The 25,200-nt window shown below is 39.4% G+C and overlaps 1 protein-coding gene and 1 pseudogene across 2 annotated transcripts in view; both read left to right on the plus strand.

Annotated features, from left to right (window-relative positions):
• MRPS14 (mitochondrial ribosomal protein S14) overlaps positions 1 to 25,200 on the plus strand; it is a 29,531-nt gene that overhangs the window by 3,808 nt on the left and 523 nt on the right. For both annotated transcript variants that reach the window (XM_045811389.2, XM_045811391.2), the window contains exon 2: positions 8,422 to 8,580. In XM_045811389.2, coding sequence (XP_045667345.2) covers positions 8,422 to 8,580 — 159 coding nt within the window. The remainder of the gene's footprint in view (positions 1 to 8,421; positions 8,581 to 25,200) is intronic.
• Positions 8,588 to 15,021, plus strand: LOC123801390 (swi5-dependent recombination DNA repair protein 1 homolog; annotated as a pseudogene).

The following is a 25,200-nucleotide window of genomic DNA, read 5'->3' on the forward strand; positions in this document are numbered from 1 at the left end:
ATGGTCACTTTGCCTTACAGGGATGAGCAGTGGGTCTTATCATACAGATTACTTCCTCTTCCTTTGGGGGATGGAAGGCCCATGTGGCACTTATTGGTCCCGGCAGAGAATTCCTGACTAACCAGTGAAGACTACTTTTGTTGGGGAAGTTGAAACTGTGAGTAGATCAGGTATTAAGCTCTGGTTTGAGGACTTGGCCTGAGTAATGCCATCTTGGGCCTGTGGTTTTCTGTTTTACAACTAATTACTCCCTTATGGTCAGACTCTCAGCCTAACAGAAATGTGATCAGAATTGAAGGCCTTAGCGCCACTCAGTGACCAATCTCAAGTTCTGGCAATTTTTATTATTCATTTGTGTGGTATCTGTAAGTCATGACAGTTTGGCTTAACCTCTGGGATATTCACAGGTCATGGCTTCAGGTTCAGTTTTTTAAGTTGGTCATTTTCTTTGTTCCTTAGATGTTTCAAGTCTCTTTTCTTGATTTTTAAAATTTTTTAAGAAGTAATCTCTGTGCCTGATGTGGGGCTCAGACTCACAGTCAAGATTGAGTCGCACGCTCTCCCGACTGAGCCAGCCAGGCACCGTGAGATGTTTCAAGTCGTTGATCATTTGCTTGATGTTTAGCCGCTGTGAACAGGCATGTAAAACCTTTGAAAGGGGCACCTGGGGGGCTCAGTCGTTAAGCGTCTGCCTTCGGCTCAGGGCGTGATCCCAGGGTCCTGGGATCGAGCCCCACATCAGGCTCCTCCACTGGAAACCTGCTTCTTCCTCTCCCACTCCCCCTGCCTGAGTTCCCTCTTGCTGGCTGTCTCTCTCTCTGTCAAATAAATAAATAAAATCTTTAAAATAAATAAAAAATAAAACTTTTGAGAGAATACAGTGCACCAGGGAAGTTATTATGATTAATATAAGCAAGATAATTCCCAGTGTATGGAGTGTACTATAGAGCTGTAGTCCCCAAGACCCAAACTATTCAAAATTAAGTAAGTCAAAAAAAGGAGTCGTGGAAGGAGCTACCTTTTTAAGACAAGTGACTTGTTCTTTGATCTCACATAAGTGAGCATCAGCTTCCTCAGAAGTGTTAACCCCGGCACAGCAGGTGGTGGTGGCGGGAAGGACCGACACCTGGCTCAGATAAAAGATAATCAAGAGCTATTTCCTTATCAAGGACAACTTTGGCTAGAGAGTCTAAGGATCTTTAATGGGCTGCTTTTGCTTTAGCAACAGATTTTGCAATAATTTTAAGAATTAAGGAGCAGTTCTCGATCATAGTCTCATTTATGTTTATCCCCGAGAGAAATATGGACCTATCAAAAGGAATAAATCCTGAGTCATGAAAGCCTCCTGGTAGGTCCTTTTTAACTCAACAATGTGAACTCTGGGGAATCGACCAATAAGGTGTCTTATTTTGCTTGTGAAAAGTTAAGAGCACAGTTAGATTTTCTCCTAGCCTGAAGTAAAATAGGTTACCCCCTCTTAGCCAGGGCCTGAGGATGTTCATCTTTCCAGGGAGTGCCAGATTAAAGGACAGGAAAAGGAGAATGGGTTTTATGTTTGTATTGTGAAGACTTGATCTGTCATCTCGGGTGGAAGCAGTCTACCTCCGTGTCAGTTACTTCTCTTCCTTGTCGATTTGATTTAGAGGTCTGCAGCGTCTGTATGGACCAGGTGTCAGGTAGCGTGTTTTTTAGCTGAGTGTACCCAAGGCTTAATACCTTTTAGTTTTGTAGCCATGTCAGTGGTCAGGAACACTTGGTAAGGTCTTTTCCAGCGGGGCTCGAGAGCTGTTTTTCTCTGATGATGTTTCCAAAACGCCCAGTCCTCAGGTTCCAGGCTGTAACCAATAGGATCCTTTGAACTGGGATTCAAAGAAAGCTTTATTTACCTGTTGATGATAGGGTTTAGCTTAAGGTAGTAAAGATTTGCAGTAGCTAGTCATACTAGCATGAGACAACAAGAGGTCAGCAGAATTTCATATATTGATAGAATCCCAAAAGGTTTGCAGGGTTGTTGTTAATGTTTGTATGATTTACCCAATGAAGTGGGTGCTTTGGTCTTTGAAGATCATGGAAAGTATACCCCAGGTGGGAAATACAGTTCCTAACCATTTCTTTGCTCTTGTGGGGACATCAGCCTTGCAGCAGGGGGGAAAGCTTCAGCCCATTCAGAAAACACACATACAGTACATCATATTGATCACCCATACTAAGTGGCAGTTAAATGAAGTCCAGCTGCAGGTGTTCAAAGGGTCCACAAGGAGGTCTGAAGCCTCTGGGAGCACAAACAGTTTTTTTTAGGATTATGGCCTAAACAGATCAGACATTGCAGGTAGACTGTTTTTGAAGGCAGACGCTTAACCAACTGAGCCATAGGCACTCCTCTTTGGTCATTAGAGAGAGAGAGAGAGAGCATGCACATAAATGGGGGAGGAAAGAGGAGGAGAGAGACTCAAGCAGACTCCCCACTGAGCACAGAGCCCCACATGGGACTCAATCTCATGACCCTGAGATATAACTTGAGCTGTAATCGAGAGTCTGATGCTTAACCAGCTGAACCACCCAAGTGCCCTGGTACCAGCTTTTGATGTTAAAACTTTTTTTTTTTAAGTAGGCACCGCATGGTGTGGAGCCACTCAGGCACCTACTCCTCTTTTTCTTTCTTTCATTTTTTTTTTTTTTTAAGTAAGCTCTACACCCAAAAGCTTGAACTCATGAGCCTGAGATCAAGAGTCACATGCTCTATGAACTGAGCCATCCAGATACCCCTTTTGAGGTATCTTAAAACTCTTTTTTTTTTTTAAGATTTTATTTATTTAGGGGTGTCTGGGTGGCTCAGTCACTTGAGTGTCCTTTTTAAAAAAAGATTTTATGTATTTAGAGAAAGAGGATGTGGGAGCACAGAGGGGAGGGCCAGAGGGAGAGGGAGACAGTCTTAAGCTGACTCCATGCTGAGCCCAGCATTGGATTCGATCTCACGGCCCTGACGTCACGACCTGAGCCAAAATCAAGGGTTGGATGCTCAACTGACTGTTCCACCCAGGCACCCCAAAACTCATTTTTTAAAATAAACTTATTTTAATCTTAACCAGCTTGACCACATATTAAAATTCCTTTTCAAATATTCCTTTTCCACAAACATTCTATGACTCTTTTTTTCCCCTATATTCAGTTTTTGTTGTTTTTCTTTAAACAACCAGCCTCGTTTTAGTACAAAATTAATTTTTTTCCCCTGAACAAAAAATCCATCTCTGTTTCTCATACTTTTTTTTTTTTTTTTTTACTGAAAACATCCTCCTTTCTTGGCATACAGAGCTGTTTCCCTTGTTTTTAGTAGCTTTAATTACACATATTAATTCAAGTTTCTAACTTTAGAAACTTTAATTTGTAGTGAAAACTAAGAAATAAGCAATTGTGAATGGTCTGTTAACCAGCATTCCTTAAATTTGCAAATTTATGAATACATTTCGTATTATGTAGAAGCATATGTGTGCCTTTTTAAATTTTTTCCTGTACCATTAACATATCTAAATATCCTTTAGATTCTCTCTAATAAGAATCCAAAAGTAGATAAATCTGTGTTTAATAATTAATGTTTCAGTATTTTGTCTTATTTGGAAGTGATCTAGATATTTAATGAATTTAACTTACCTCATTATTTAACTTAGGAAAACTTTAAGGTTTCAAGTTACCCAAAAGATTTGGAGACACTATTTTAAAAATTTAGCTCAGACTTTTTATTTATTTAATCTATTTGTTAAATAATTAAGTTTAGATTATCTACCAAAACTTTATTAAACATTAGACAAAGTCATTATCCTAAGGTATTATTTTTTGGTGGGCAGATGTCTAAGAGATAACTTAGGTAGAATAAGGTTTTATATTTAATATTGATACCTTGAAAGACTTGTCTGTTTTAAACTAGTTTTCATTTCAAATATTTTTTCGTATCACATGAACTTGAAAAACATTTGGTTTAGTTTCTCTCTTTCTGAGAGTTTTAGAATGCCCGAATTTTACAAGCACTTGCCTTCAAACCAACTAAGTAGAGCTCTCTTACTAATTAATTTTAGCAGTACCTTGTGGAGGTAGAGAAAATATCTCATATTTACAACATATATGGACACAAATAGACAAGATGTAAGCAAAAATTTATAGCATTTGTTTTTACTAGTATTTGTGGAGAGGACATACAGGCCTTATTTCCAAATACCTCTCTGTATGGGGTGGGGGCGGGGGATGAGAAACTTCTCCCTAAAGTTTTGCATGTATATATTTTATAATATGCACATTTTGAGAGGAGGGTTTGGGAGGAGGTTTGGGCATTGGTAAAGATAGATGGCTTTTGACTTGTTTCTAGAGTTTCTTTCTGGTTTTGTAGAGATTCTTAAGACAAAGACAGTTTTTAATTCTCCAAAGAACTGAATTATAACCTGAATATCAAAGAACCGGCCCACCTTTTTAACTAGATTTATTTCTTCTTATTAGGCAGATTTTTAGCTAAAATGAGAACCAAAAGATTTCTGTCTTTGTAAAATCTGGGTAAAATAAAGCCATTCAAACGAGACTTACTTTCTGGTTATACAGTTCAACCTTGGTGTCTGTTAACCTTCTATTAGTATAAAGTATTAGCTTTATACCTTAAAAAGTGTGCTGCTTTTCAGGGGACATGAATTCTTTGTTGGGGGAGGAGGTATCAAGGATATATCTACAAAGATCATTGCGTGAAGGTGCATGCAGCTGGCAGGGATTGGTTATGGTAAAGCAAACCCTACAGTTTGTTCCCAGTGATTCTGCTAAATTCACTGTCTGGCTTTTGGCATTTACAGGAGTAGCCTGTATACTTTGAACCAAGAGATTAAGCTGAGTGCTCTCTGTAAATTTTGTAGGGAAGGGGAAGTTAAAACAGGCGGATGGGGCTGGATTTTAAGGAGGGGGATTTTCATTGGATGTGGACCTTATTTGTCTTAAGTCTAATTTTTGTTCTTTTAGCTTGTCAAAGGAGTCCCTGGGGCCAGCCATTATACTAATAAGGCATTTGAGAGCTCTTTCTAAAGAATTTTTTTTTCAAATATATCCAATTTAAAGGGTCCACTGTCTGTCCATTGACAAGTAGGGTCACATTCAATTTAATATCGACTCATACCAATAAGCCTTTTTATGGTTTACCCAAAGACAAGAGGCATCCAGAGGATGTAGATAATGCACCCCCTTGATCCAAAAGTTTACTCCAAAGAATAAGAAAGCAAAGACTTCATTGCATAGGTGATAAGAATGATGTGTGTACACGGTCTCCAGTCGCCCACAAACATGAATCACCTTTAGTCACAAACCCCCTAATCTGCGATCCCAGGCAGGTAGTCTGGAATTGGATTTTCTAGAGCTAACAAGCAACGTAGGTTGAGACGACAAAGGCCCATTATGGGCTGGGACCGCTTAGGACAAACTCTCCTGAGAGCCGGCACTGCCAGACAAAGAGAGCTCTGCTTGTAAGTGTGTGTCCCAGATCCCCAGTGTGTTCAACTGGCCATAGATGTGCACCCCAGTAAGTGCACCCTCCAGATGGTGGAGACCACAGAGAATATTCTTGCTGGTCACAAAGCCAAAACTCTTAGGACAGAGAACAAGAAGAAAGGAAAACCTTCACCCCGTGTTGGTCTGTTTTGGTGTTTGTGTGCACATTAACTGCTTCAGCTAAGCCTTGGGTCTCTCAGAACCAGTCTCCTGTGTAGGAGGGGTGTGCTTCCGGGTGGGGAACTGTGTTGTTTCACATTGTATCTCATTGCATGGGAGTTTCTTGAGGTTGGCTCGTGACCCGCTGTCTATCTAACCCTTTCCATGACCAACTTCCCCTAACACAGGAGTCTTCGAGTTAGATGGCAAGCACTCTAACCGCTCTCATTCGCTTGACCTGTGCCCACCAATTTTTTGCGGCTTTTTGGTCTTCAGGATCCCTGTTAGCTATAGCCTTTATGTACACAGAACAAGGTAAACATGCACCTCACCACACCAGCACGAATGAAAACATGTCACTGCAGACTGGCCAACAGAAGACCGGGTGCGCCATCGTGGACTAAGTCAGCAGTGGGAAAGGGACTAAACCAGCAAACCCCAGTAAGTGGGGAACGCAGGCTGGAACTGGGGAAGGGATTCCAAGGTGGAATTGCAGAATAAACCAAGTGAGAAGGACAGGCGCTCTATTAGGATCCCCGTCAGTCTAGATGGACCCATTAACCCCGGACTAGAAAGCCAATTAGATCAGTATATCCAGTGCAAGAGGAGCAAAGCTGAAACCTAGGGGGACTTAGCAGTGGCCCTCAGAAATGGCAAGAAGGACTGAACTCAAAAGGGTTCACAGGGTGCCATGCCTGTGTTTCTCATTGTCCCCGAATGCCATCAGAAGTTCAATTCATAGCCCCACGCTATGGCCAAATCTGTTAAAAAACAGGATTTAACCAAGTAAATTTGGCTTAATTAATTGATTCATGATCAGGCAGCAGCAAGTAGAAGGGAGCTCTAAGGATGTGTAAAAAAAATGGGAGTTTTTGTTTGTTTGTTTTTGTTTTTTTTTAATAGGAAGGAGGGTAGGGGAAGAAAATCATTAGCTAAAGAAAAGGGTTGTTTCCAGGCAAGATCACTTTCCCTGGGCGGGGAAGAGCAGGAGGTCTTATGCAGATGGCCTCACCTTTCTTTGGGGGGATGGGGCCCAGGTGGCATGAATTGGCACCCATCAGAAAATTCCTGACTAATCAGTTAAGACTTTTTCTGGGGGAGGTTGAAACTGCGAGTAGATTAGGTATCAAGCTCTTTTTTGAGGACCCAGCCCAAGTGATGCCATTTTGGGCCTGTGGTTTCTTTTTACCAAGTAAACATGTGACAGTGAGAAACGTACTATCTTATTACTAGACAACTTGTGCTAAGAAATATTAGGCCAGGGGCGCCTGGGTGGCACAGCGGTTAAGGTTAAGCGTCTGCCTTCGTCTCAGGGCGTGATCCCGGCGTTCTGGGATCGAGCCCCACATCAGGCTCCTCCGCTATGAGCCTGCTTCTTCCTCTCCCACTCCCCCTGCTTGTGTTCCCTCTCTCGCTGGCTGTCTCTATCTCTGTCAAATAAATAAATAAAATCTTAAAAAAAAAAAAAAAAAAAAAAGAAATATTAGGCCAGTGATAATTTCAAAGTACCCTTTGCTCCAGCAGTTCTGCTTGCAAGAACGTACCTTGCTGATCTGTAGGAATGCAGGTGAAGTAATTTATGTAGGTAGTTACTCAGTGCACCATTGTTTGTGACGATAAATAGTAGGTGTGATCTCACTGTTCACCAGGAGGTCTCAGATTAAACAAATGATGCATCCGTGAGCAGGAAAAAATCATTTCCTTCTGTTCTTCTAAGTTCTCAGCTGGGGCCCCTGTAACAAAAGACATGAACAGGAGAAACGCATACAAATGTGTAAGTTTTACATCATACATGAGCCTTTTTAAGGAAGTGATGACCAAAAGGTTAAACCTGAGTATTTATGCGAGGTCTGGTGAAGTGGGAAGTTGTGGGGAAGTGTGATAGGAGTATGAGCTAAGTGTGGTGAACTCCGCAAACAGCAAGGCCTGTTCTTTCGGATTCCTCTTGGTGTCCCTCCATCTTCAGTAATAAGGTTGCCCATTCCCCCCAACACCCCCCCCCCCCGCCAGGTATAGGGAGGACATCACTCACCTGAGGGTCTTACCACCTGCTTCAGGGAGAGGTCTGCAAGTCTTTCCTGCATCTGCTGTTTCTCAAATTCCTTGTGCTTGAAGTAGTCAGTAATGTCAAGGTGCCATATTTTGAGGTCGTGTGCCCTGAACCCTGTCAAGTCCACTGTATGGACAGTGGAATATGCAACCTAAAGAAAATGGAGAAACTTTTTAACATGGATATGAAAGCTCTCAAAGATATATTGTTAAATGAGAAAAAGGGGAGGGCATGAAATATAGGAGAGGGAGTATGTATATGTCTTTGTGTAGACAAAGATGTCTGGAAGGATACACAGGATCTAGTAATGGTGGACCTCTGGAGGTAGAGGGGTGGTCATTGGGTAGGTAAGGGATGAGGTGGGAGGGAATCTACACTGTGTTTCTTTTTATTCTTATTTGGTTTTTGAACCATGTAATTATTAGCCTAAGTGAAAGGCAAACAGAATTATATTAAAACTAAGAAAATTTTTCACTCTCCAACACACCTTATTGGCATTATTAATTATCACCATTTTGGATTAATGTACATTTGTAGAAGTTACTTATTTTAAGTTAAGTCTATTTAAGCTATTAAACTGATCCAAAATTATTAGAAAAAGAGCTATTAGGTCATAAATAGTCAATAGAAGGGATCACAGGTTGGGAGACACTGGCAGAGCCTAGGTCTGACAATCCTTCACCTTGTTCCTTGTCTTTTAGATGGTTCCTTCCTCAGCTTCAGGCCAAGTTCGAGGTTATTATGTAGACTGGAAAATGTTGCGTGATCTGAAGAGACGAAAAATGGCCTGTGAATATGCAGATGAGAGGCTGCGGATCAATTCACTCAGGAAGAATACCATTTTGCCAAAAGACCTTCAGGTGAGCTAATTCAGATGCCCCTGTCTACCACAAGATCATTCTCCAATCAGAGCACTATTGATACTGTTGTGACCTAGTAATAATTTAATTTCTGGAGAATATGATCAGAGTCTCCTAGTCAACATAAATTCATACCCTTGAAGTGATTTTAGTGAGTTTCAGAATAAAGAGAACTATTCATTCCTAACTAGCCTTTTAACTGCTTCATTGGATGGCCCTTAGAAAGTAATGGTGCCTGGTAACCACACAAATTTGGCAGTTATTTTGACCTAAGATCTCTGTCTCCCCCACTTCTTCCCCCTCTTTCAACTGTCAAGGCATTGGGAGGCTGTGCTGACCCTTGAGGCTGGCCACGTGTCTCCTAGGTGGCCTTCAGTATTCCTCCCCCAACAATTCCTAGCCTGCCTCTCTGACCTTTGCCCACCTCTGTCTGCTAAGGTGGCTTTCCATCTAGGTTTCCTTTCTTGTACTCCTTAACTTGAGTAAGAGGATGTCAGCCCTATCCGGCTTCCTGAATCATAAGGTCTTGCACCTATCTGGTGACATAGAATACTTGCATTCAGGAATTTTATCGGGGCGCCTGGGCGGCTCAGTCAGTTAAGCAGCGGACTCCTGATTTCAGCTCAGGTCATGATTTTGCCTGCACTCAGCGGGGAATCTGCTTCAGGATTCTCTCTCCCTCTTCCTGCTCCTCTCCTCTCTGTCTCTCAAATCAATAAACCTTTAAAGAAACAAAGCAAAAGAGCCTTATCAAGGAGTGTAACTCAAACTCAAGGGTAGTCAAACTATCAAAGGCTCAGAGTAAGATAAAAAACCACTTACAGAAGCTGGCTGAATAATATACAGGCCATTCAGTACTGTGAATTCTTTTGAATCTTGTCTAGATTAGCCAGATCAGCAGAAAACTGAGTGCTCTGAACTACTGGGTTAGGGCTTTTACCGTATGGCATTAAGCTACTTGCCTATATTTAGGGAGTAGTAAAGAGGTGGCCCCTGAGAAAACAGATGTTGTGGAGGAAGTATTGATGAAGACCCCCAGAAGAAATGGCTCTGGTATGAGAACCAGCAGGAGCCTTTCAGAGACTCTGTAAGTTGTAGGAACTGATCCTGACTCTGTCGCCTACCCAGTAGTGTACAAATCAAACTTATGTCACATTTCTAACAGGCTTTTCACAGCACGCGCTATGGTCTCCTGTTCCCTATGCCTCGGTTTCCTCATTTGTAAACTGACTTAAATCTTTTTGGGAACAAGGAGAGGTATATATGTATGTATACGTAAGTACGTACATACAGAAATAACTTAGAGCTGTTCTTCTGGGACAGCCTCCACGAAACTTTACTTGCCTGGTGATTTCTCCTGTCCAGTCCACTCTGTAGCACATACTATCCACCATTCATTGACTCAGTTGTGCTTATATAATTCTCTAAGTATTTCATAGTGGGAACACATGTATAAGCTTTTGGAAATTAGGAAATAATAATTCTTTTTTCAGATGTGCAACATATATATTTGATAATTCTATGTACTGTTCAGTGTGTACCATGATAAGTATAGTCATTGTCACCATATGACGTTATTACAATATTATTGACTATATTCCCTATCTCTGTGACTTACTTATTTTATAACTGGAAATGTATACCTCTTTCTTAAAAACTGAAATTAATTGACATACAGTGTTATTATTTTCAGGTGACTAACACATTGATTCAATAATTCCATACATTACTTTTTTTTTTTTTTAAGGTTTTATTTATTTATTTGAGAGAGAGACAGACAGAGATGGCGACAGAGAATGGGAGGAGAGCATGAGCTGGGAGTGGGAGAAACAGGCTCCCCAATGAGCAGAGAGCCCAATGTGGAGCTTGACCCCAGGACCCTGGAATCATGACCTGAGCCGAAGGCAGACACTTAACCGACTGAGCCACCCAGGCATCCCATCTTTTTTTGTTTTTTTGTTTTTGTTTTTGTTTTTTTGTCTTTTGGGTCTTTTAGATTTTTTTAATCTATTTATTAGAGAGCACAAGCAGGGGGAGTGGCAGGCAGAGGGAGAAGCAGGCTCCCGGCTAAGCAGGGAGCCTGATGTGGGGCTCGATCCCAGAACCGTGGGATCATGACTTGAGCTGAAGGCAGATGCTTAACCGACTGAGCCACCCAGGCACCCCCATCTTTTTTTTTTTTTTTTTTTTAAAGATTTTATTTATTTATTTGACAGAGAGAGAGAGAGAGCCAGTGAGAGAGGGAACACAAGCACGGAGAGGGAGAGGAAGAAGCAGGCTCCCAGCAGAGAAGCCCGATGTGGGGCTCGATCCCAGAACGCCAGGATCATGCCCTGGGCTGAAGGCAGACGCTTAACGACTGAGCCACCCAGGCGCCCCCACCCCCATCTTTTTTTGTTTTTTAATTGAAGTAGAGTTCACACACACCATTCTCTTAGTTTCAGGGATACAGCATAGTAATTCAACAACTCTCTACAAAATGCTGTGCTCACCACTAGCGTGGCTACCATCTGCCACCAAGTAACACGATCTACAATGCACTGATTTTATTCCTTATGCCGTGCCTTTCATCCCTGTGATTTATTCATTCCATGACTGGAAGCCCGTACTTTCCACTTCCCTTAACCCCTTTTGCCCATGTACCCACCTACCTGCCTTCTGGCAGTCACCAGTATTCTGTTCTATGGGTCAATTTCTACTATAGTTTATTTGTTGTATTGTTTTGTTTTTTAGATTTCACCTATACGTGAAGTCATATGGAATTTGTCTTTCTCTGTTTGACTTATTTCACTTAGTATAATGACCTCTGAGTCCATCCATGTTGTCACAAATGGCAGGATCTTGTTTTCTAAGGCTGAGTAATATTCCATTCTATATACACACCACGTCTTCTTTATCCATTCATCTATTGTTGGACACTTGGGTTGCTTATATCTTGACTATTGTAAATAAGGCTGTAATAAGCGTAGGAGTGCATGTATTCTTTCAAATTAGTGTTTTTGTTTTCTTCGTGCAAATACCCACTAGTGGAATTACTGGATTGTATAGTACTTCTATTATTCATTTTTTGAGGAAACTTCGTACTGTTTCCCACAGTGGCTGCACCAATATACATTCCCCCCAACAGTATAGGAGGAGTCCATTTTCTCTACATTCTTGGCAACATTGGATTTACCCATTCTGAAAGTCGTAAGGTGATACCTCATTGTGGTTTTGATGTTTATTTTCCTGATCGTTAGTGGTGTTGAGCATCTTTTCATGTGTCTGTTGGCCATCTATAGGTCTTCTTTGAAAAAAAAAATGTTTAAGTCCTCGCCCTATTTTTTATTTGGATTATTTGTTTTTTTGGAATTGAGTTGTAAAAGTTCTTTATAATACCTTAAATATTAACCCTTTATCGGATGTATTGTTTGTAGACGTTGTCTCCCATTCAGTAAGTTGCCTTTTTGTTTTGATGATGGTTTCCTTTACTGTGCAAAAGCTTTTTATTTTGGTGTAGTCCCAATAGTTTATCTGTGTTTTTGTTTCCCTGGCCTGAGGAGATATATCTAGAAAAATAATTGCTAAGGCTGATATCCAGGATACTTCTAGGAGTTACATGGCTGCAAGTCTCACATTTAGGTCTTTAATCCATATTAAGTTTATTCTTGTGTATGGTATAAGTAAGTGGTCCAGTTTCATTCTTTTGCAGGTAAGCTGTCCAGTTTTCCCAACACCATTTGTTGAAAAGACTGTCTTTTCCTCATTGTACATTCTTGCCTCTTTTGTCATAGATTAATTGACTATAAAAGCATAGATTTATTTCTGGGCTTCCTATTCCATTGACCTCCTGTGTCTGTTTTTGTGCCAGTACCATACTGTTTTGATTATTATAGCTTTGTGGTATATCTTGAAATCTGGGATTGGGCTACCTCTAGCTTTGTTGTTTCTCAGGATTGCTTTGGCTATTCAGGGCTAGAACAAATTTGTTCTAGTTCTATGAAAAATGCTGTTGGTATTTTGATAGGGATTGCACTTAATCTAGATTACTTTGGGTAATATGGACATTTTAATAATAATAATTCTTCCAATCCGTGACCATGCAGTATCTTTCCATTTTTTGTGTTGTCTTCAATTTCTTTCATCAATGTCTTACAGTTTTCAGAGTATAGATTTTTCACCTTGTTGGTTAAATTGGCAAACATACTGAAAGTAGTAGGTTATTCACTTATAAAGCCAATATGGAGGTTAAAACCTGAAAAGTTAAGTACTAAAATCAGTTTTGTCTATGAAAATTAGTCTAAGGATACACAAAATAAGATGTAAAATATGACATCATATACATAAAACATGGAAGGCGGGAATTTAGTGCGCTCAGTTCAGACTTAAACTACAGTCGAGATGTTATATAACCCAGTAGTAACCACAAATGAAGAAATTAAAGTAGATAGACAAAAAATAAATCCAAGCATAACACTAAAGAAAATATCAAACCCCAAGGGAAGAGAGCAAGAGAAGAAAAAAGCAGACAAACACAATAAGGACACAATTAACAAACCGGTAATGAGTGCATATCTATCAGTAATTACTTAAATGTGAAGGACTAACCACCCTAACCAAAAGACATAGAGTGACTGGAATGGATAAAAAAGTAAGACCCATCTACATGCTGCCTACAAGAGACTCACTTCAAGACCTGAAGATATATACAAACTGAAAGTGATGGGATGGAAAAACATATACCATGCAAATAGAAGTGAAAAACAAAAAAAGTCAGGCTAACAGTACCTTAGGCGTGTTTTCTGCACTCTGGGGATGGCAGAGGGAGAGGTAAACCAAAGTTTCTTTCTCAAGCTGGAAAGCCCATCCGACTCAGCTGTGATTTTACCTAGCACTCCGCAGGCCTGTGCCAATCCACCATCTCCCCGTACAAGCAGTTCAGGAAAACAAGCTATAAATGCAACACTTAGAGAATGATTAAGGAAAACTAGATCTTCATTTAATTCCTGTTGCAGTGTGGTAAAACCTCTTAAAGTAGTAATGAAGAAAACGATCAGATTTTTCCAGAGACACCAGCATCTTCAACAGAAGAAAACTGTTTGGTATTTCAGGAAAATTCAGACAGTGAATTTGAAGAAAGTACATATTTGAAAAATATCTTCAAGAATATCAGGGCAGGGGTGCCTGGCTAGCTCAGTTGATAGAGCATGCAGCTCTTGATCTCAGGGTTGTAAGTTCGAGCCCCAGGTCAGGTGTAGAGACTACTTAAAAATAAACCTTAAAAAAAAAAAAAGAATATCAGTGCATGTGAATCTGAATCACTTGGTACTGAGGCATGCAGCGATCTCCACAGTGGCTTTGTAAGTGAAGATCTTCCCAAACGAGGATTATGAAAAAGCAAAATTGGTGAAAAGATTGAGGAGAAAGAACACACTTTCTTCGGAGGCTAAAACTGGTCAAAATGTACAGATCGAAGACTGACCTGTCTCAGGCTGCTGTTGCTTTATGAGTTGCATTAGCCTTGTCTGAGGAGAAACCCAGCCTTACTCAGCTGACAGACCACTGTGTGTTAGATGATAAATTCCTAGACTATAACAGAAACGAAGAAGACTTTGTGGGTGTTTAATTCATAATATTTTTCTCCAGTATTTCTGGGAATGACAACTTAAAAGATAATACATTTTAAAAGGAAGGTAAAAACAATTAGGACTGAGAGAAAGGTATCTTGATGAACATCAGTTTAAGGCACTCTGTTGTATCACTAAGCTCTAAAATTTAAAATTTAGTATTTTGGATAAATTTGCCAAAGAAAACTTGACATTTAAAGAAATGTGAAAAGAAACTTAGATTATGTTTAAAAACATAATTTGGGGGGCACCTGGGTGGCTCAGTCATTAAGCGTCTGCCTTCGGCTCAAGGCTGATCCCAGGATCCTAGGATTGAGCCCTGCATCGGGCTCCCTGCTCTGCGGGAAGCCTGCTTCTCCCTCTCCCACTCCCCCTGCTGGTGTTCCCTCTCTCGCTGTGTGTCCAATAAATAAAATCTTTTAAAAATAATATAATAATAATAATAATAATAATAATAATAATAATAATAATTTGGGCATTTCTGGAAGTCAGCTTTTTATTTTAAAGTTTTTATTTAATAATCTTTACACCCAATGTGGGGCTCAAATTCACGACCCTGCAGTCAAAGTGTCACATACTCCACTGACTGAACCAGCCAGGTGCCCCTGGAAGTCAGTTTTAATACATTGTTTTGTTTATTGTGGTAAAAAAGTTTTATTTTAAGTATTAAAAAATAGTCTGGTAAATTTCTAAACCTAAAGTGATCTAAAAATGCCTGCCTGTTTCCTAAGTTCATGAACCTTGTTTCCATCTATTTCCCACATATTTCCATCAGGATGGTGTAGCAGGTAATTAAATGTGTTCGTATGTCCAAAACTTAAAAAAAAAAAAATAAGACTTTAGAACAGAGACTGTAGCAAGAGACAAGGGCATTACATAGTGATAAAGGAATCGATCCAACAAGAGGATATAGTAATTGTAAATATCTCTGCACCCAACATAGGAGCACCTAACTACATAAAGCAAATATTTAATAGATACAAAGGGAGAGATTGACAGTAAAACAAAATGGTAGGGAGCTTTAACACCTCATTTACCTCAGTGGTAGACCATCCAGAAAGAAAATCAATAAGGAAGCCGTGGCTTTGAAAGACACATTAGACCAGACAGACCTAACAGATACATATATAGAACATTCTATCCAAAAACAGCAGAATACACATTCTTTTCAAGTACACAGGGAACATTCTCTAGGATAGATCACATGTAAGGTCATAAAAAAAATGAACATAAGAGGATTGAAATCATATCAGACATCTTTTCTGACCATAACAGTATGAAACTAGAAATAAATTACAAGAAAAAACACAAACACTTGGAGGATAAGCAACATGATGCTAAGCAACAAATGAATGAGGAAAAAAACAGAGAAAATAAAATACGTGGAGACAAATGAAAAGGAAAACCGTGAAGTCCAAAATCTTTAGGACACAGCAAAGGCCTTTCTAAGAGGGAAGTTTAGAGTCCTACAGGCTCATTTAGAGTCACACAGGCTTGTTTCTACCCCAAGAAACAAGAAAAATCTCAAATAAACAACCTAACACTTAGAGGAGCCAGAAGAAGAACAAATCTCAAAGCTAGTAGATGGAAGGAAATAATGAAGATCAGAACAGAAATAAATGAAATAGACGTGAAAAAAAAAAACCAGTAGAAAAGATCAATGATAGAGCTGAGTTCTTTGGAAAGATAAACAAAATTGACAAACATTTAGCCCAACTTACCAAGAAAAAGTAAGGAATGAAATCAGAAATTAAAGAGAGGAAATAACAACTAACATTACAGAAATACAATTGATTACAATAGAATACTTGAAAAATTATATGCCGACAAATTGGACAACCTAGAAGAAATGGATGAATTCCTAGAAACCTGCAATTTCCAACAACCGAATCAGGAAGAGATAGAAAATTTGAACAGACCTATTACTAGTGTAATGAAGTTGAATTGGTAATCAAAAAACTCCCAACAAAATTCCAGGACCAGATGTCTTCACAGGTGAATTCTACCAAACATTTAAAGAAGAGTTAATATGTATTCTTCTCAAACTATTCCAGTAATTAAAAGAGGAAGGGAAACTTCCAGATTCATTCTACATAGCCCCCATTACCCAATACAAAAACTAGGCAGAGATACTACAAAAAAAGAAAACCACAGGCCTAAATCTGTGATGAACATAGGTTAAAAAAATAAAATTACGGGGCTGCTGGGTGGCTCAGTCATTAAGCATCTACCTTTGGCTCAGGTCATGATCCCAGGGTCCTGGGATCAAGCCCCGCATCAGGCTCCCTGCTCAGTGGGGAGCCTGCTTCTCCCTCTCCAGCTCCCCCTGCTTGTGTTCCCTCTCTTGCTGTCTGTCAAATAAATAAAATCTTTAAAAAAACAAATACTAAAAAAAAAAATTAGCAAAGCAATGTCAACAATAAAGGGTCATTCACCACGGTCAAAGGGATTTATTTCAGGGATGCGGGAGTGGTTCACTTTTGGCAAATCAGTCAACATGATACTCAAACTGACAAGAAAGATAAAAACCATATGATCATCTCAGTAGATGCATTTGACAAAATACAACAGCCATTCGTCATAAAAGTCAACAAAGTGTGGGGCGCCTGGGTGGCACAGCAGTTGGGCGTCTGCCTTCGGCTCAGGGCGTGATCCCGTCGTTCTGGGATCGAGCCCCACATCAGGCTCCTCTGCTGTGGGCCTGCTTCTTCCTCTCCCGCTCCCCCTGCTTGTGTTCCCTCTCTCGCTGGCTGTCTCTATCTTTGTCGAATAAATAAAATCTTAAAAAAAAAAAAAAAGTCAACAAAGTGGATTTAGAGGGAACATACCTCAACAGAATGAAAGTGATATATGAAAAATCTACAGGCAGCATCACACTCAGTGGTGAAAAATTGAAAGCTTTTCCACTAAGTTAGGAAACAAGACAAGGATGTCCACTTTCACTACTTCTTTTCGACATAGTACTGGAACTCTTAACTGCAGCAGTCACACAAGGAAAAGAAATAAAAGGCATCAAAATTGGTAAAGAAGTAAAACTGTCACTGTTTACAGATGACCTGATACTATATAGAGAAAATCCAGGAGTACCTGGGTGGCTCAGTTGGTTAAGCATCTGACTCTTGGTTTCAGCTCAGTTCATGATCTCAGGGTCATGAGATCTAGCCCTGTGTCAGGCTCCACGCTCAGCACAGTCCGCTTGAGAGATTCCCTCTCCCCCTCCCCCAACTTGTATGTGGCGTGCATGCGTGCTCTCTAAGATAAATAAAATCTTAAAAAAAGAAAAAGAAAACCCAAATGACTCCATCAGAGAACAATTAACAACTGATAAATGATTTTAATAAAGGTGCAAGATAAAAAATTAATATACAGAAACCTATTACATTTCTATACATTAATAATGAAGTAGCAACAAGAGTAATTAACGATCCCATTTACAATTACACCAAAAAGAATAAAGTGCCAAGAAAATATTCTTTAATGCTTATAGTTTAATTTAGTGGCTTTCATATATGCATTTTCTTATTTAACTTATGCACTTTTAATATGTTAATTACTGTGCTTTCTCACAGTCTAGCACAGGGTCAGTCATACTTGTCATATCGAAGTGAATATAATCACACACACTAATATGCACATATATGAGAATAAATCTCTACTGAGAGATCCTTAATGCAAGCTTCTGTAGCCAGATAAGAACACCATAAGAAATTACAGGGGTGCCTAGGTGGCTTATTTGGTTAAGCTTCTGACTTTTGATTTCAGCTTAGATCATGATCTCAGGTTTGTGAGATCGAACCCTGCATCGGGCTGTGTGCTGGGTGAGGAGTCTGCTTAAGATTCTCTTCTTCTTTCCTTCCTTCCCTCCCTCCCTCTCTCTCCCTCTCTCTCCCCCTTTCCCTCTCTCCCTCTCAAAAAAAAAAAAAGAAAGAAAGAAAAAGAAAAACTATAGGCCAATATCCCTGAAGAATATAGATGCAAAAATTTTCAACAAAATACTAGCAGATCATATTCAATAGCATATTAACAGTATCATCGTCCATGATCAAATGGGATGTATCCCTGGGATGCAGGGATGGTTCAACATATGCAAACCAACAAATACAGTATACCACATTAATAGAATGAAATATAAAAATCATATGGTCATCTTGGGGCGCCTGGGTACCATGTACAATAGCATCAAAATCAGTACAATACTTAGGAATAAAATTAAGAAGGGTAAAGATCTGTATGCTGAAAACTATAAGGCATTGATGAAAGAAATTGAAGAAGGCAGAAACAAAAAAATGTCCTGTGTTCATGGATCAGAAGAATTAATATTGTTAAAATGTCCATACTTGGGGCACCTGGGTGGCTTAGTCAGTTTAGTGTCTGACTCTTTCAACTCAGGTCATGATCTCAGAGTTGTGAGATCGAGCCCCGTGGCAGGCTCCTCGCTCTGCCCGTCCTCTCTCTCTCTAAAATAAATAAGTCTTGAAAAGAAAAGGAAATGCCCATACTACACAAAGCCATTTATAGACTTCTTGTAATCGCTATCAAAATTTCAATGGTATTTTTCACAGAAATAAAAAAAAATCCTAAAATTCATATGGATTCACAAAAGAGCCCTGAATAGCCAAAGCAATTCCGAGAAAGAACAAAACTGGGGGCAACACACTTCTTAATTTAAAACTTTATTATAGGGGCTCCTGGCTGACTCAGTCAGTGGAATGTGTGACTCTTGATCTCAGGGTTATGAGTTCACTCCCTACATTGGGTGTTGAGATTACTTAAAATCTTTAAAGAAAAAAACACTTTATTACAAAGTTGTAATATTCAAGATCATATGATACTGCATTAAAACAGACACTTAGAACAATGGAAGATTACCAAGAGTCCAGGAGTAAACCCACTCATATATGGTCAACAAATATTCAACAAGGGAACCCAGACTACTCAATGGGGAGAGAATAGTTGCTTTAATAAATGGTGTGGGGAAACTGGATGTTCATGTGCAAAAGAATGAAATCGGACCCCTATCTAACACCACTCACAATAATTAACTCGAAATGTGTGAAAAGTTAACTGTAAAACCTGAAACTGTAAATCTTCTACAAGAAAACATAAGGGAAAAGCTCCTTGACCTTAGTCTTGGCGGTGATTGTTTAGCTATGACACCAAAAGCACAAGCAACAAAAGCAAAAATAAGTGGGACTGAATAAAAGTAAATGCTTCTGCCCAGCAAAAGACCTGTGCTAATATCCAAAATATATAAGGAGCTGATATCCACAATATATAAGGAGCTGATATCCACAATATATAAGGAGCTGATATCCACAATATATAAGGAGCTGATATCCAAAATATATAAGGAGCTGATATCCACAATATATAAGGAGCTGATATCCACAATATATAAGGAGCTGATATCCACAATATATAAGGAGCTGATATCCACAATATATAAGGAGCTGATATCCACAATATATAAGGAGCTGATATCCACAATATATAAGGAGCTGATATCCACAATATATAAGGAGCTGATATCCACAATATATAAGGAGCTGATATCCACAATATATAAGGAGCTGATATCCAAAATATATAAGGAGCTGATATCCAAAATATATAAGGAGCTGATATCCACAATATATAAGGAGCTCCTATAATTCAATAGCCAAAAAAAAAAAAAAAAGCCAAAACCCCTTAAGTTGAAAAATGAACAGAGAACCTGAATAGACATTTTTCCAAAGAAGACCTACAGGTGTCCCAAACAGGTACATGAAAAGATGCTCAGTATCACTTATGATCAGGGAAATGCAAGTCAAAACCACAATGAGCTATCACCTCGTAACTGTTAGAATGAATGACTATTATCAAAAAGACAAAGGTTAAGTTTTGGTGAGGATGTGGAGAAAAGGGAACCCTTGTGCACTGTTGGTGGGAATGTAAATTGGTGCACTAATTACCGAAACCCGGGGGTTCCTCAAATAGTTAAAAGTAGAACTACCATATGGTCCAGTAGTTCTACTTCTGAGTATCTGAAGAAAATGAAAATAGTAATTCAAGCAGATATCTGCACCTCCATGTTCGCAGCAGCAGTATTCACAATAGCCAAGACCTGGAAGCAACCTAAGTGTTAGCAAATGAATGTGATACTTATTCAGAGAAAATGTGGGACACACACAGACACACACAATATGCAGTAGTATTTTGCCTTTTGCAATAACATGAATGTACCTTGGGAGCATTATGTTTAATAAGTCAGAGAAAGACAAATACTGTTTGATTTCACTTATATTTGGAAAGTGGAGTAAGTTGAGCTCATAGGAACAGATTAGATTGGTGGTTACCGATGGCTGGGAGGTAGGGGAAATGGGGCATCTAGGGCAAAGAGTACAAACTTCTCTCTATAAGATGAGTAAGTTCTGAGAATCTGACATATAAAATGGAAATTATAGTTAACAATACTGTATTACATGCTGGAACGTTGCTGAGAGAGTAAATGTTAAATGTTCTCATCACAAAAAGTAATTATTTGGGATGATGAAGGTGTTCAGTAGCCCTTACTGTGGTAATTATTTTGCAGTGTATACATGGATCAGATTACCACAGTGTGTTTATGATGTTACATGTCAGTTCTCTCTCAGTAAAGCTGGAGAAAAAAACATATGGGGAGACAACAGAAATATGTTTACATATTTTCCAAATGACTTAAACCAAAATGTATTAGTGGTGAAAAACCGAGGGCTTTTCCTGTAAGAACCGAAACAAGACAAGGATATCTACTCTTGCTGCTTTTATTCTACATAGTACGGGAAGTCCTGGCCACAGCATTCAGACAATGAATCAATGAATCAATGACATCCAAACTGGTAAGGAAGAAGTTAAACTGTCACTATTTGCAGATGACATGATACTACAGAAAACCCTAAAGTCTCCATCAAAAAACTATTAGAAATAATAAACAAATTCAGTAAAGTTGCAGGATACAAAATTAATAGACAGAAATTGGTTGCATTTCTATACACTAATGACAAAGTAGCAGAAAGAGAAATTAAGAGAACAGTGTCATTTACAATTGCACCAAAAACAACAAAATACTTAGGAATAAACTTAACCAGGTTGGTGAAAGACGTATACTCTGAAAACTATAAAACACTGATGAAAGAAATTGAAGACAATACAAATGGAGAGATATTCCATGCTCATGGGTTGGAAAGATTAATACTGTTAAAATGTCCATACTGTCCAAAGCATTCTACAGATTCAGTGTAATCCCTATCAAAATACCAACAGCAATTTTCACAGAACTAGAACAAATAATATTAAAATGTTTATGGAACCACTTAAGAGCCCAGATAGCCAAAGTAATCTTGAGAAAGAACAAAGCTGGAGGTATCCCAGTGCCAGATTTCAAGATATACAACAAAGCAATAATAAGCAAAACAGTGTAGTACTGGCACAGAAATAGACATACAGATAATTGGAATAGAATAGAGAGCACAGAAATAAATTCAGTTAATCTACGAGAAAAGAGGCAACAATGTACAACAGGGGCAAAGACAGTCTCTTCAATAAATGCAGTTGGGAAGCTGGACAGCTACATGCAAAAGAATACAACTAGACCACTTAGATCATACATAAAAATAAACTCAAAATGGATTAAAGACCTGAATTTGAGACCTGAAACCATAAAACTCCTAGAAGAAAATATAGGCAATAATTTCTTTGACATTGACTGTAGCAACATTTTTCTAGCTATGTCTCCTCAGGCAAGGGAAACAAAAGCACAAATAAACTATTGGGACTAACACCACAATAAAAGTGTTTGCACATCAAAGGAAACCATCAACAAAGTAAAAAGACATCTACTGAATAGAAGAAGATATTTGCAAATGATATATTGCAAATGGTAAGAAATTAGTAGCCAAGTTATATAAAGAACTTCTACAACTGAACACCCAAAAAGCAAATAATCCAATTTAAAAATAGGCAGAGGGGGAAAAAATTGGCAGAGGACCTGAATGGACATTTTTCCGAAGAAGACGTCCACATGGCCAACAGACACGTGAAAAGATGCTCCCCATCACTCATCATCAGGGCAGTGCCAGTCAAAACTACAAGATGTCACCCTCACACCTGTCAGAATGGTTAGAAGTAAAAAGACAAGAAATAACAAGTATGGGCAAGGATGTGGATTGAAGAGAAACTTAGTGTGTGTTGGGAATATAAGTTGGTATAGGCACTGTGGAAAACAGTATGGAGGCTGCTCAAGTAATTGAACATAGAACCACCATATGATTCAGTAATTACACTACTGGGTATTTACCTGTGGAAAACAAAAACACTCATTCAAAGACACATGCACCCCAGTGTTTCCTGCAGCTTTACAATAGCCAAGATACGGAAGCAATGCAAGTGTCCATCAATAGAAAAATGGATAAAGAAGATTTGGGGGGGGGGGTGCACACGCACAATGGAATATTATTCAGCCATAAAAATTGAGATCTTGCCATTTGCAGCAACATGGATTGACCTAGATGGCATTATGCTAAGTGAAATAAGAGAAAAACAAATGCCATAAGATTTCACTTACATGTGGAATCTAAAAAAAAAAAAAAAAATACAGAAACAGACCCATAAATACAGAGAAGAAACTGATGGTTGCCAGGATTGGAGTGGGAGGTACAGGCTTCCCGTTATAGAATGAATAAGTCATAGGGATGAAAGGCGCAGCACAGGGGATGTAGTCAGTGGTTCTGTGACAGTGTGGTGTGGAGACAGATGGTAGCTACCCTTGCGGTCAGCACAGCATAATGGATAGACGGGTCGAATCACTGTGCTGTACACCTGAAACCAATGTAGCCATGTTTCAGGTATATTTCAATAGAAATAAGATTCAAAAAAAATTATGTAGCTTCCCTATTCATAATAGCTCAAAACTGGAAACCACCCGGATGTCCATCAGCTGTAGAATGGATAAATGAAAAATGGTATATTCATACAGTGAAAATCACCACAATGAGAACGAACAGATTACAACACATGCAGCAGTATGGATGAATCTCTCCAGCATATTATTGAATGAAAGAAGCCAAAGAGAAATGAATAAAAAAGAATGCCTATTGTATGGTTAGATTTATATAAAATCTAAATAAGAGGCACTCATCTGTGGTGTTAGGAGGCACAGCTGGGGCCTGGGGTGCTGATCAGGTTTGTATTCCAGTTGCTTATTACAGAGCTGTTCTGTTGAAAGTGAATGAGCTTTACACGTAACAGTTTATGGATTCTTGCGTATCTGTGATACATTCCTATAAAATTTTTAAAAATTGTATTGGGAGGGGCGCCTGGGTGGCTCAGCCATTAAGTATCTTCCTTCTGCTCAGGTTGTGATCCCAGGGTCCTGGGATCGAGCCCCACCTTGGGCTCCCTGCTCTGCGGGAAGCCTGCTTCTCCCTCTCCCACTCCCCCTGCTTGTGTTCGCTTCTCTCGCTGTGTCTGTCAAATAAATAAATAAAATCTTTAAAAAAAAAATTGTACTGGGAGCATGCCAGACATTTCTGTCATTTTTCTGGTCTATTTGTTTCTACCCCGAGGTTAAGGTTCACTACTCTGTCTAAGGTTCTTTGGGCAAACTGGCTACATTAGTGAATCTAGCCCTTTGTTCCCTCACTCTATGCATGGACTTAAGCATATAGAAGAGCTGTTTGCCAAAAGATAAAATGAATTTATGGGACTTCATCAAGATTAAAAGTTTCTGCACTGCCAAGGAAACAGTCAGAAAAACTAAGAGGCAGCCCACGGAATGGGAGGATATATTTGCAAATGACACTACAGATGAAGGACTGGTATCCAAGATCTACAAAGAACTTCTCAAGCTCAATACACGAGAAACAAATAAATCAAAAAATGGGCAGAAGATATGAACAGACACTTTTCCAATGAAGACATACAAATGGCTAACAGACACATGAAAAAATGTTCAAAATCATTAGCCATCAAGGAAATTCAAATCAAAACCACACTGAGATACCACCTTACGCCAGTTAGAATGGCAAAAATAGACAAGGCAAGAAACAACAATTGTTGGAGAGGATGTGGAGAAAGGGGATCCCTCCTACATTGTTGGTGGGAATGCAAGTTGGTACAGCCACTCTGGAAAACAGTGTGGAGGTCCCTTAAAAAGTTAAAAATTGAGGGGCGCCTGGGTGGCACAGCGGTTAAGCGTCTGCCTTCGGCTCAGGGCGTGATCCCGGCGTTATGGGATCGAGCCCCGCATCGGGCTCCTCCGCTATGAGCCTGCTTCTTCCTCTCCCACTCCCCCTGCTTGTGTTCCCTCTCTCGCTGGCTGTCTCTGTCTCTGTCGAATAAATAAATAAAATCTTTAAAAAAAAAAAAAAAAAAAGTTAAAAATTGAGCTACCCTATGATCCAGCCATTGCACTACTGGGTGTTTACCCCAAAGATACAGACGTAGTGAAGAGAAGGGCCATATGCACCCCAATGTTCATAGCAGCAATGTCCACAATAGCTAAATCATGGAAGGAGCCGAGGTGCCCTTCAACAGATGACTGGATTAAGAAGTTGTGGTCCATATATACAATGGAATATTACTCAGCTATCAGAAAGAACGGGTTCTCAACATTTGCTACAACATGGACGGCACTGGAGGAGATAATGCTAAGTGAAATAAGTCAAGCAGAGAAAGACAACTATCATATGATTTCTCTCATCTATGGAACATAAGAACTAGGATGATCGGTAGGGGAAGAAAGGGATAAAGAAAGGGGAGGTAATCAGAAGGGGGAAGGAAACATGAGAGACTATGGACTATGAGAAACAAACTGAGGGCTTCAGAGGGGACGGGGGTGGGGGAATGGGATAGACCGGTGATGGGTAGTAAGGAGGGCACGTATTGCATGGTGCACTGGGTGTTATACACAACTAATGAATCATCAAGCCTTACATCGGAAACCGGGGATGTACTGTATGGTGACTAACATAATATAATAAAAAATCATTAAAAAAAA

The sequence above is a fragment of the Ursus americanus genome, chromosome 2 (assembly GCF_024610735.1).
Source record: "Ursus americanus isolate L20-20 chromosome 2, mUrsAme1.1.p, whole genome shotgun sequence".
In the NCBI taxonomy this organism is placed as follows: domain Eukaryota; kingdom Metazoa; phylum Chordata; class Mammalia; order Carnivora; family Ursidae; genus Ursus; species Ursus americanus.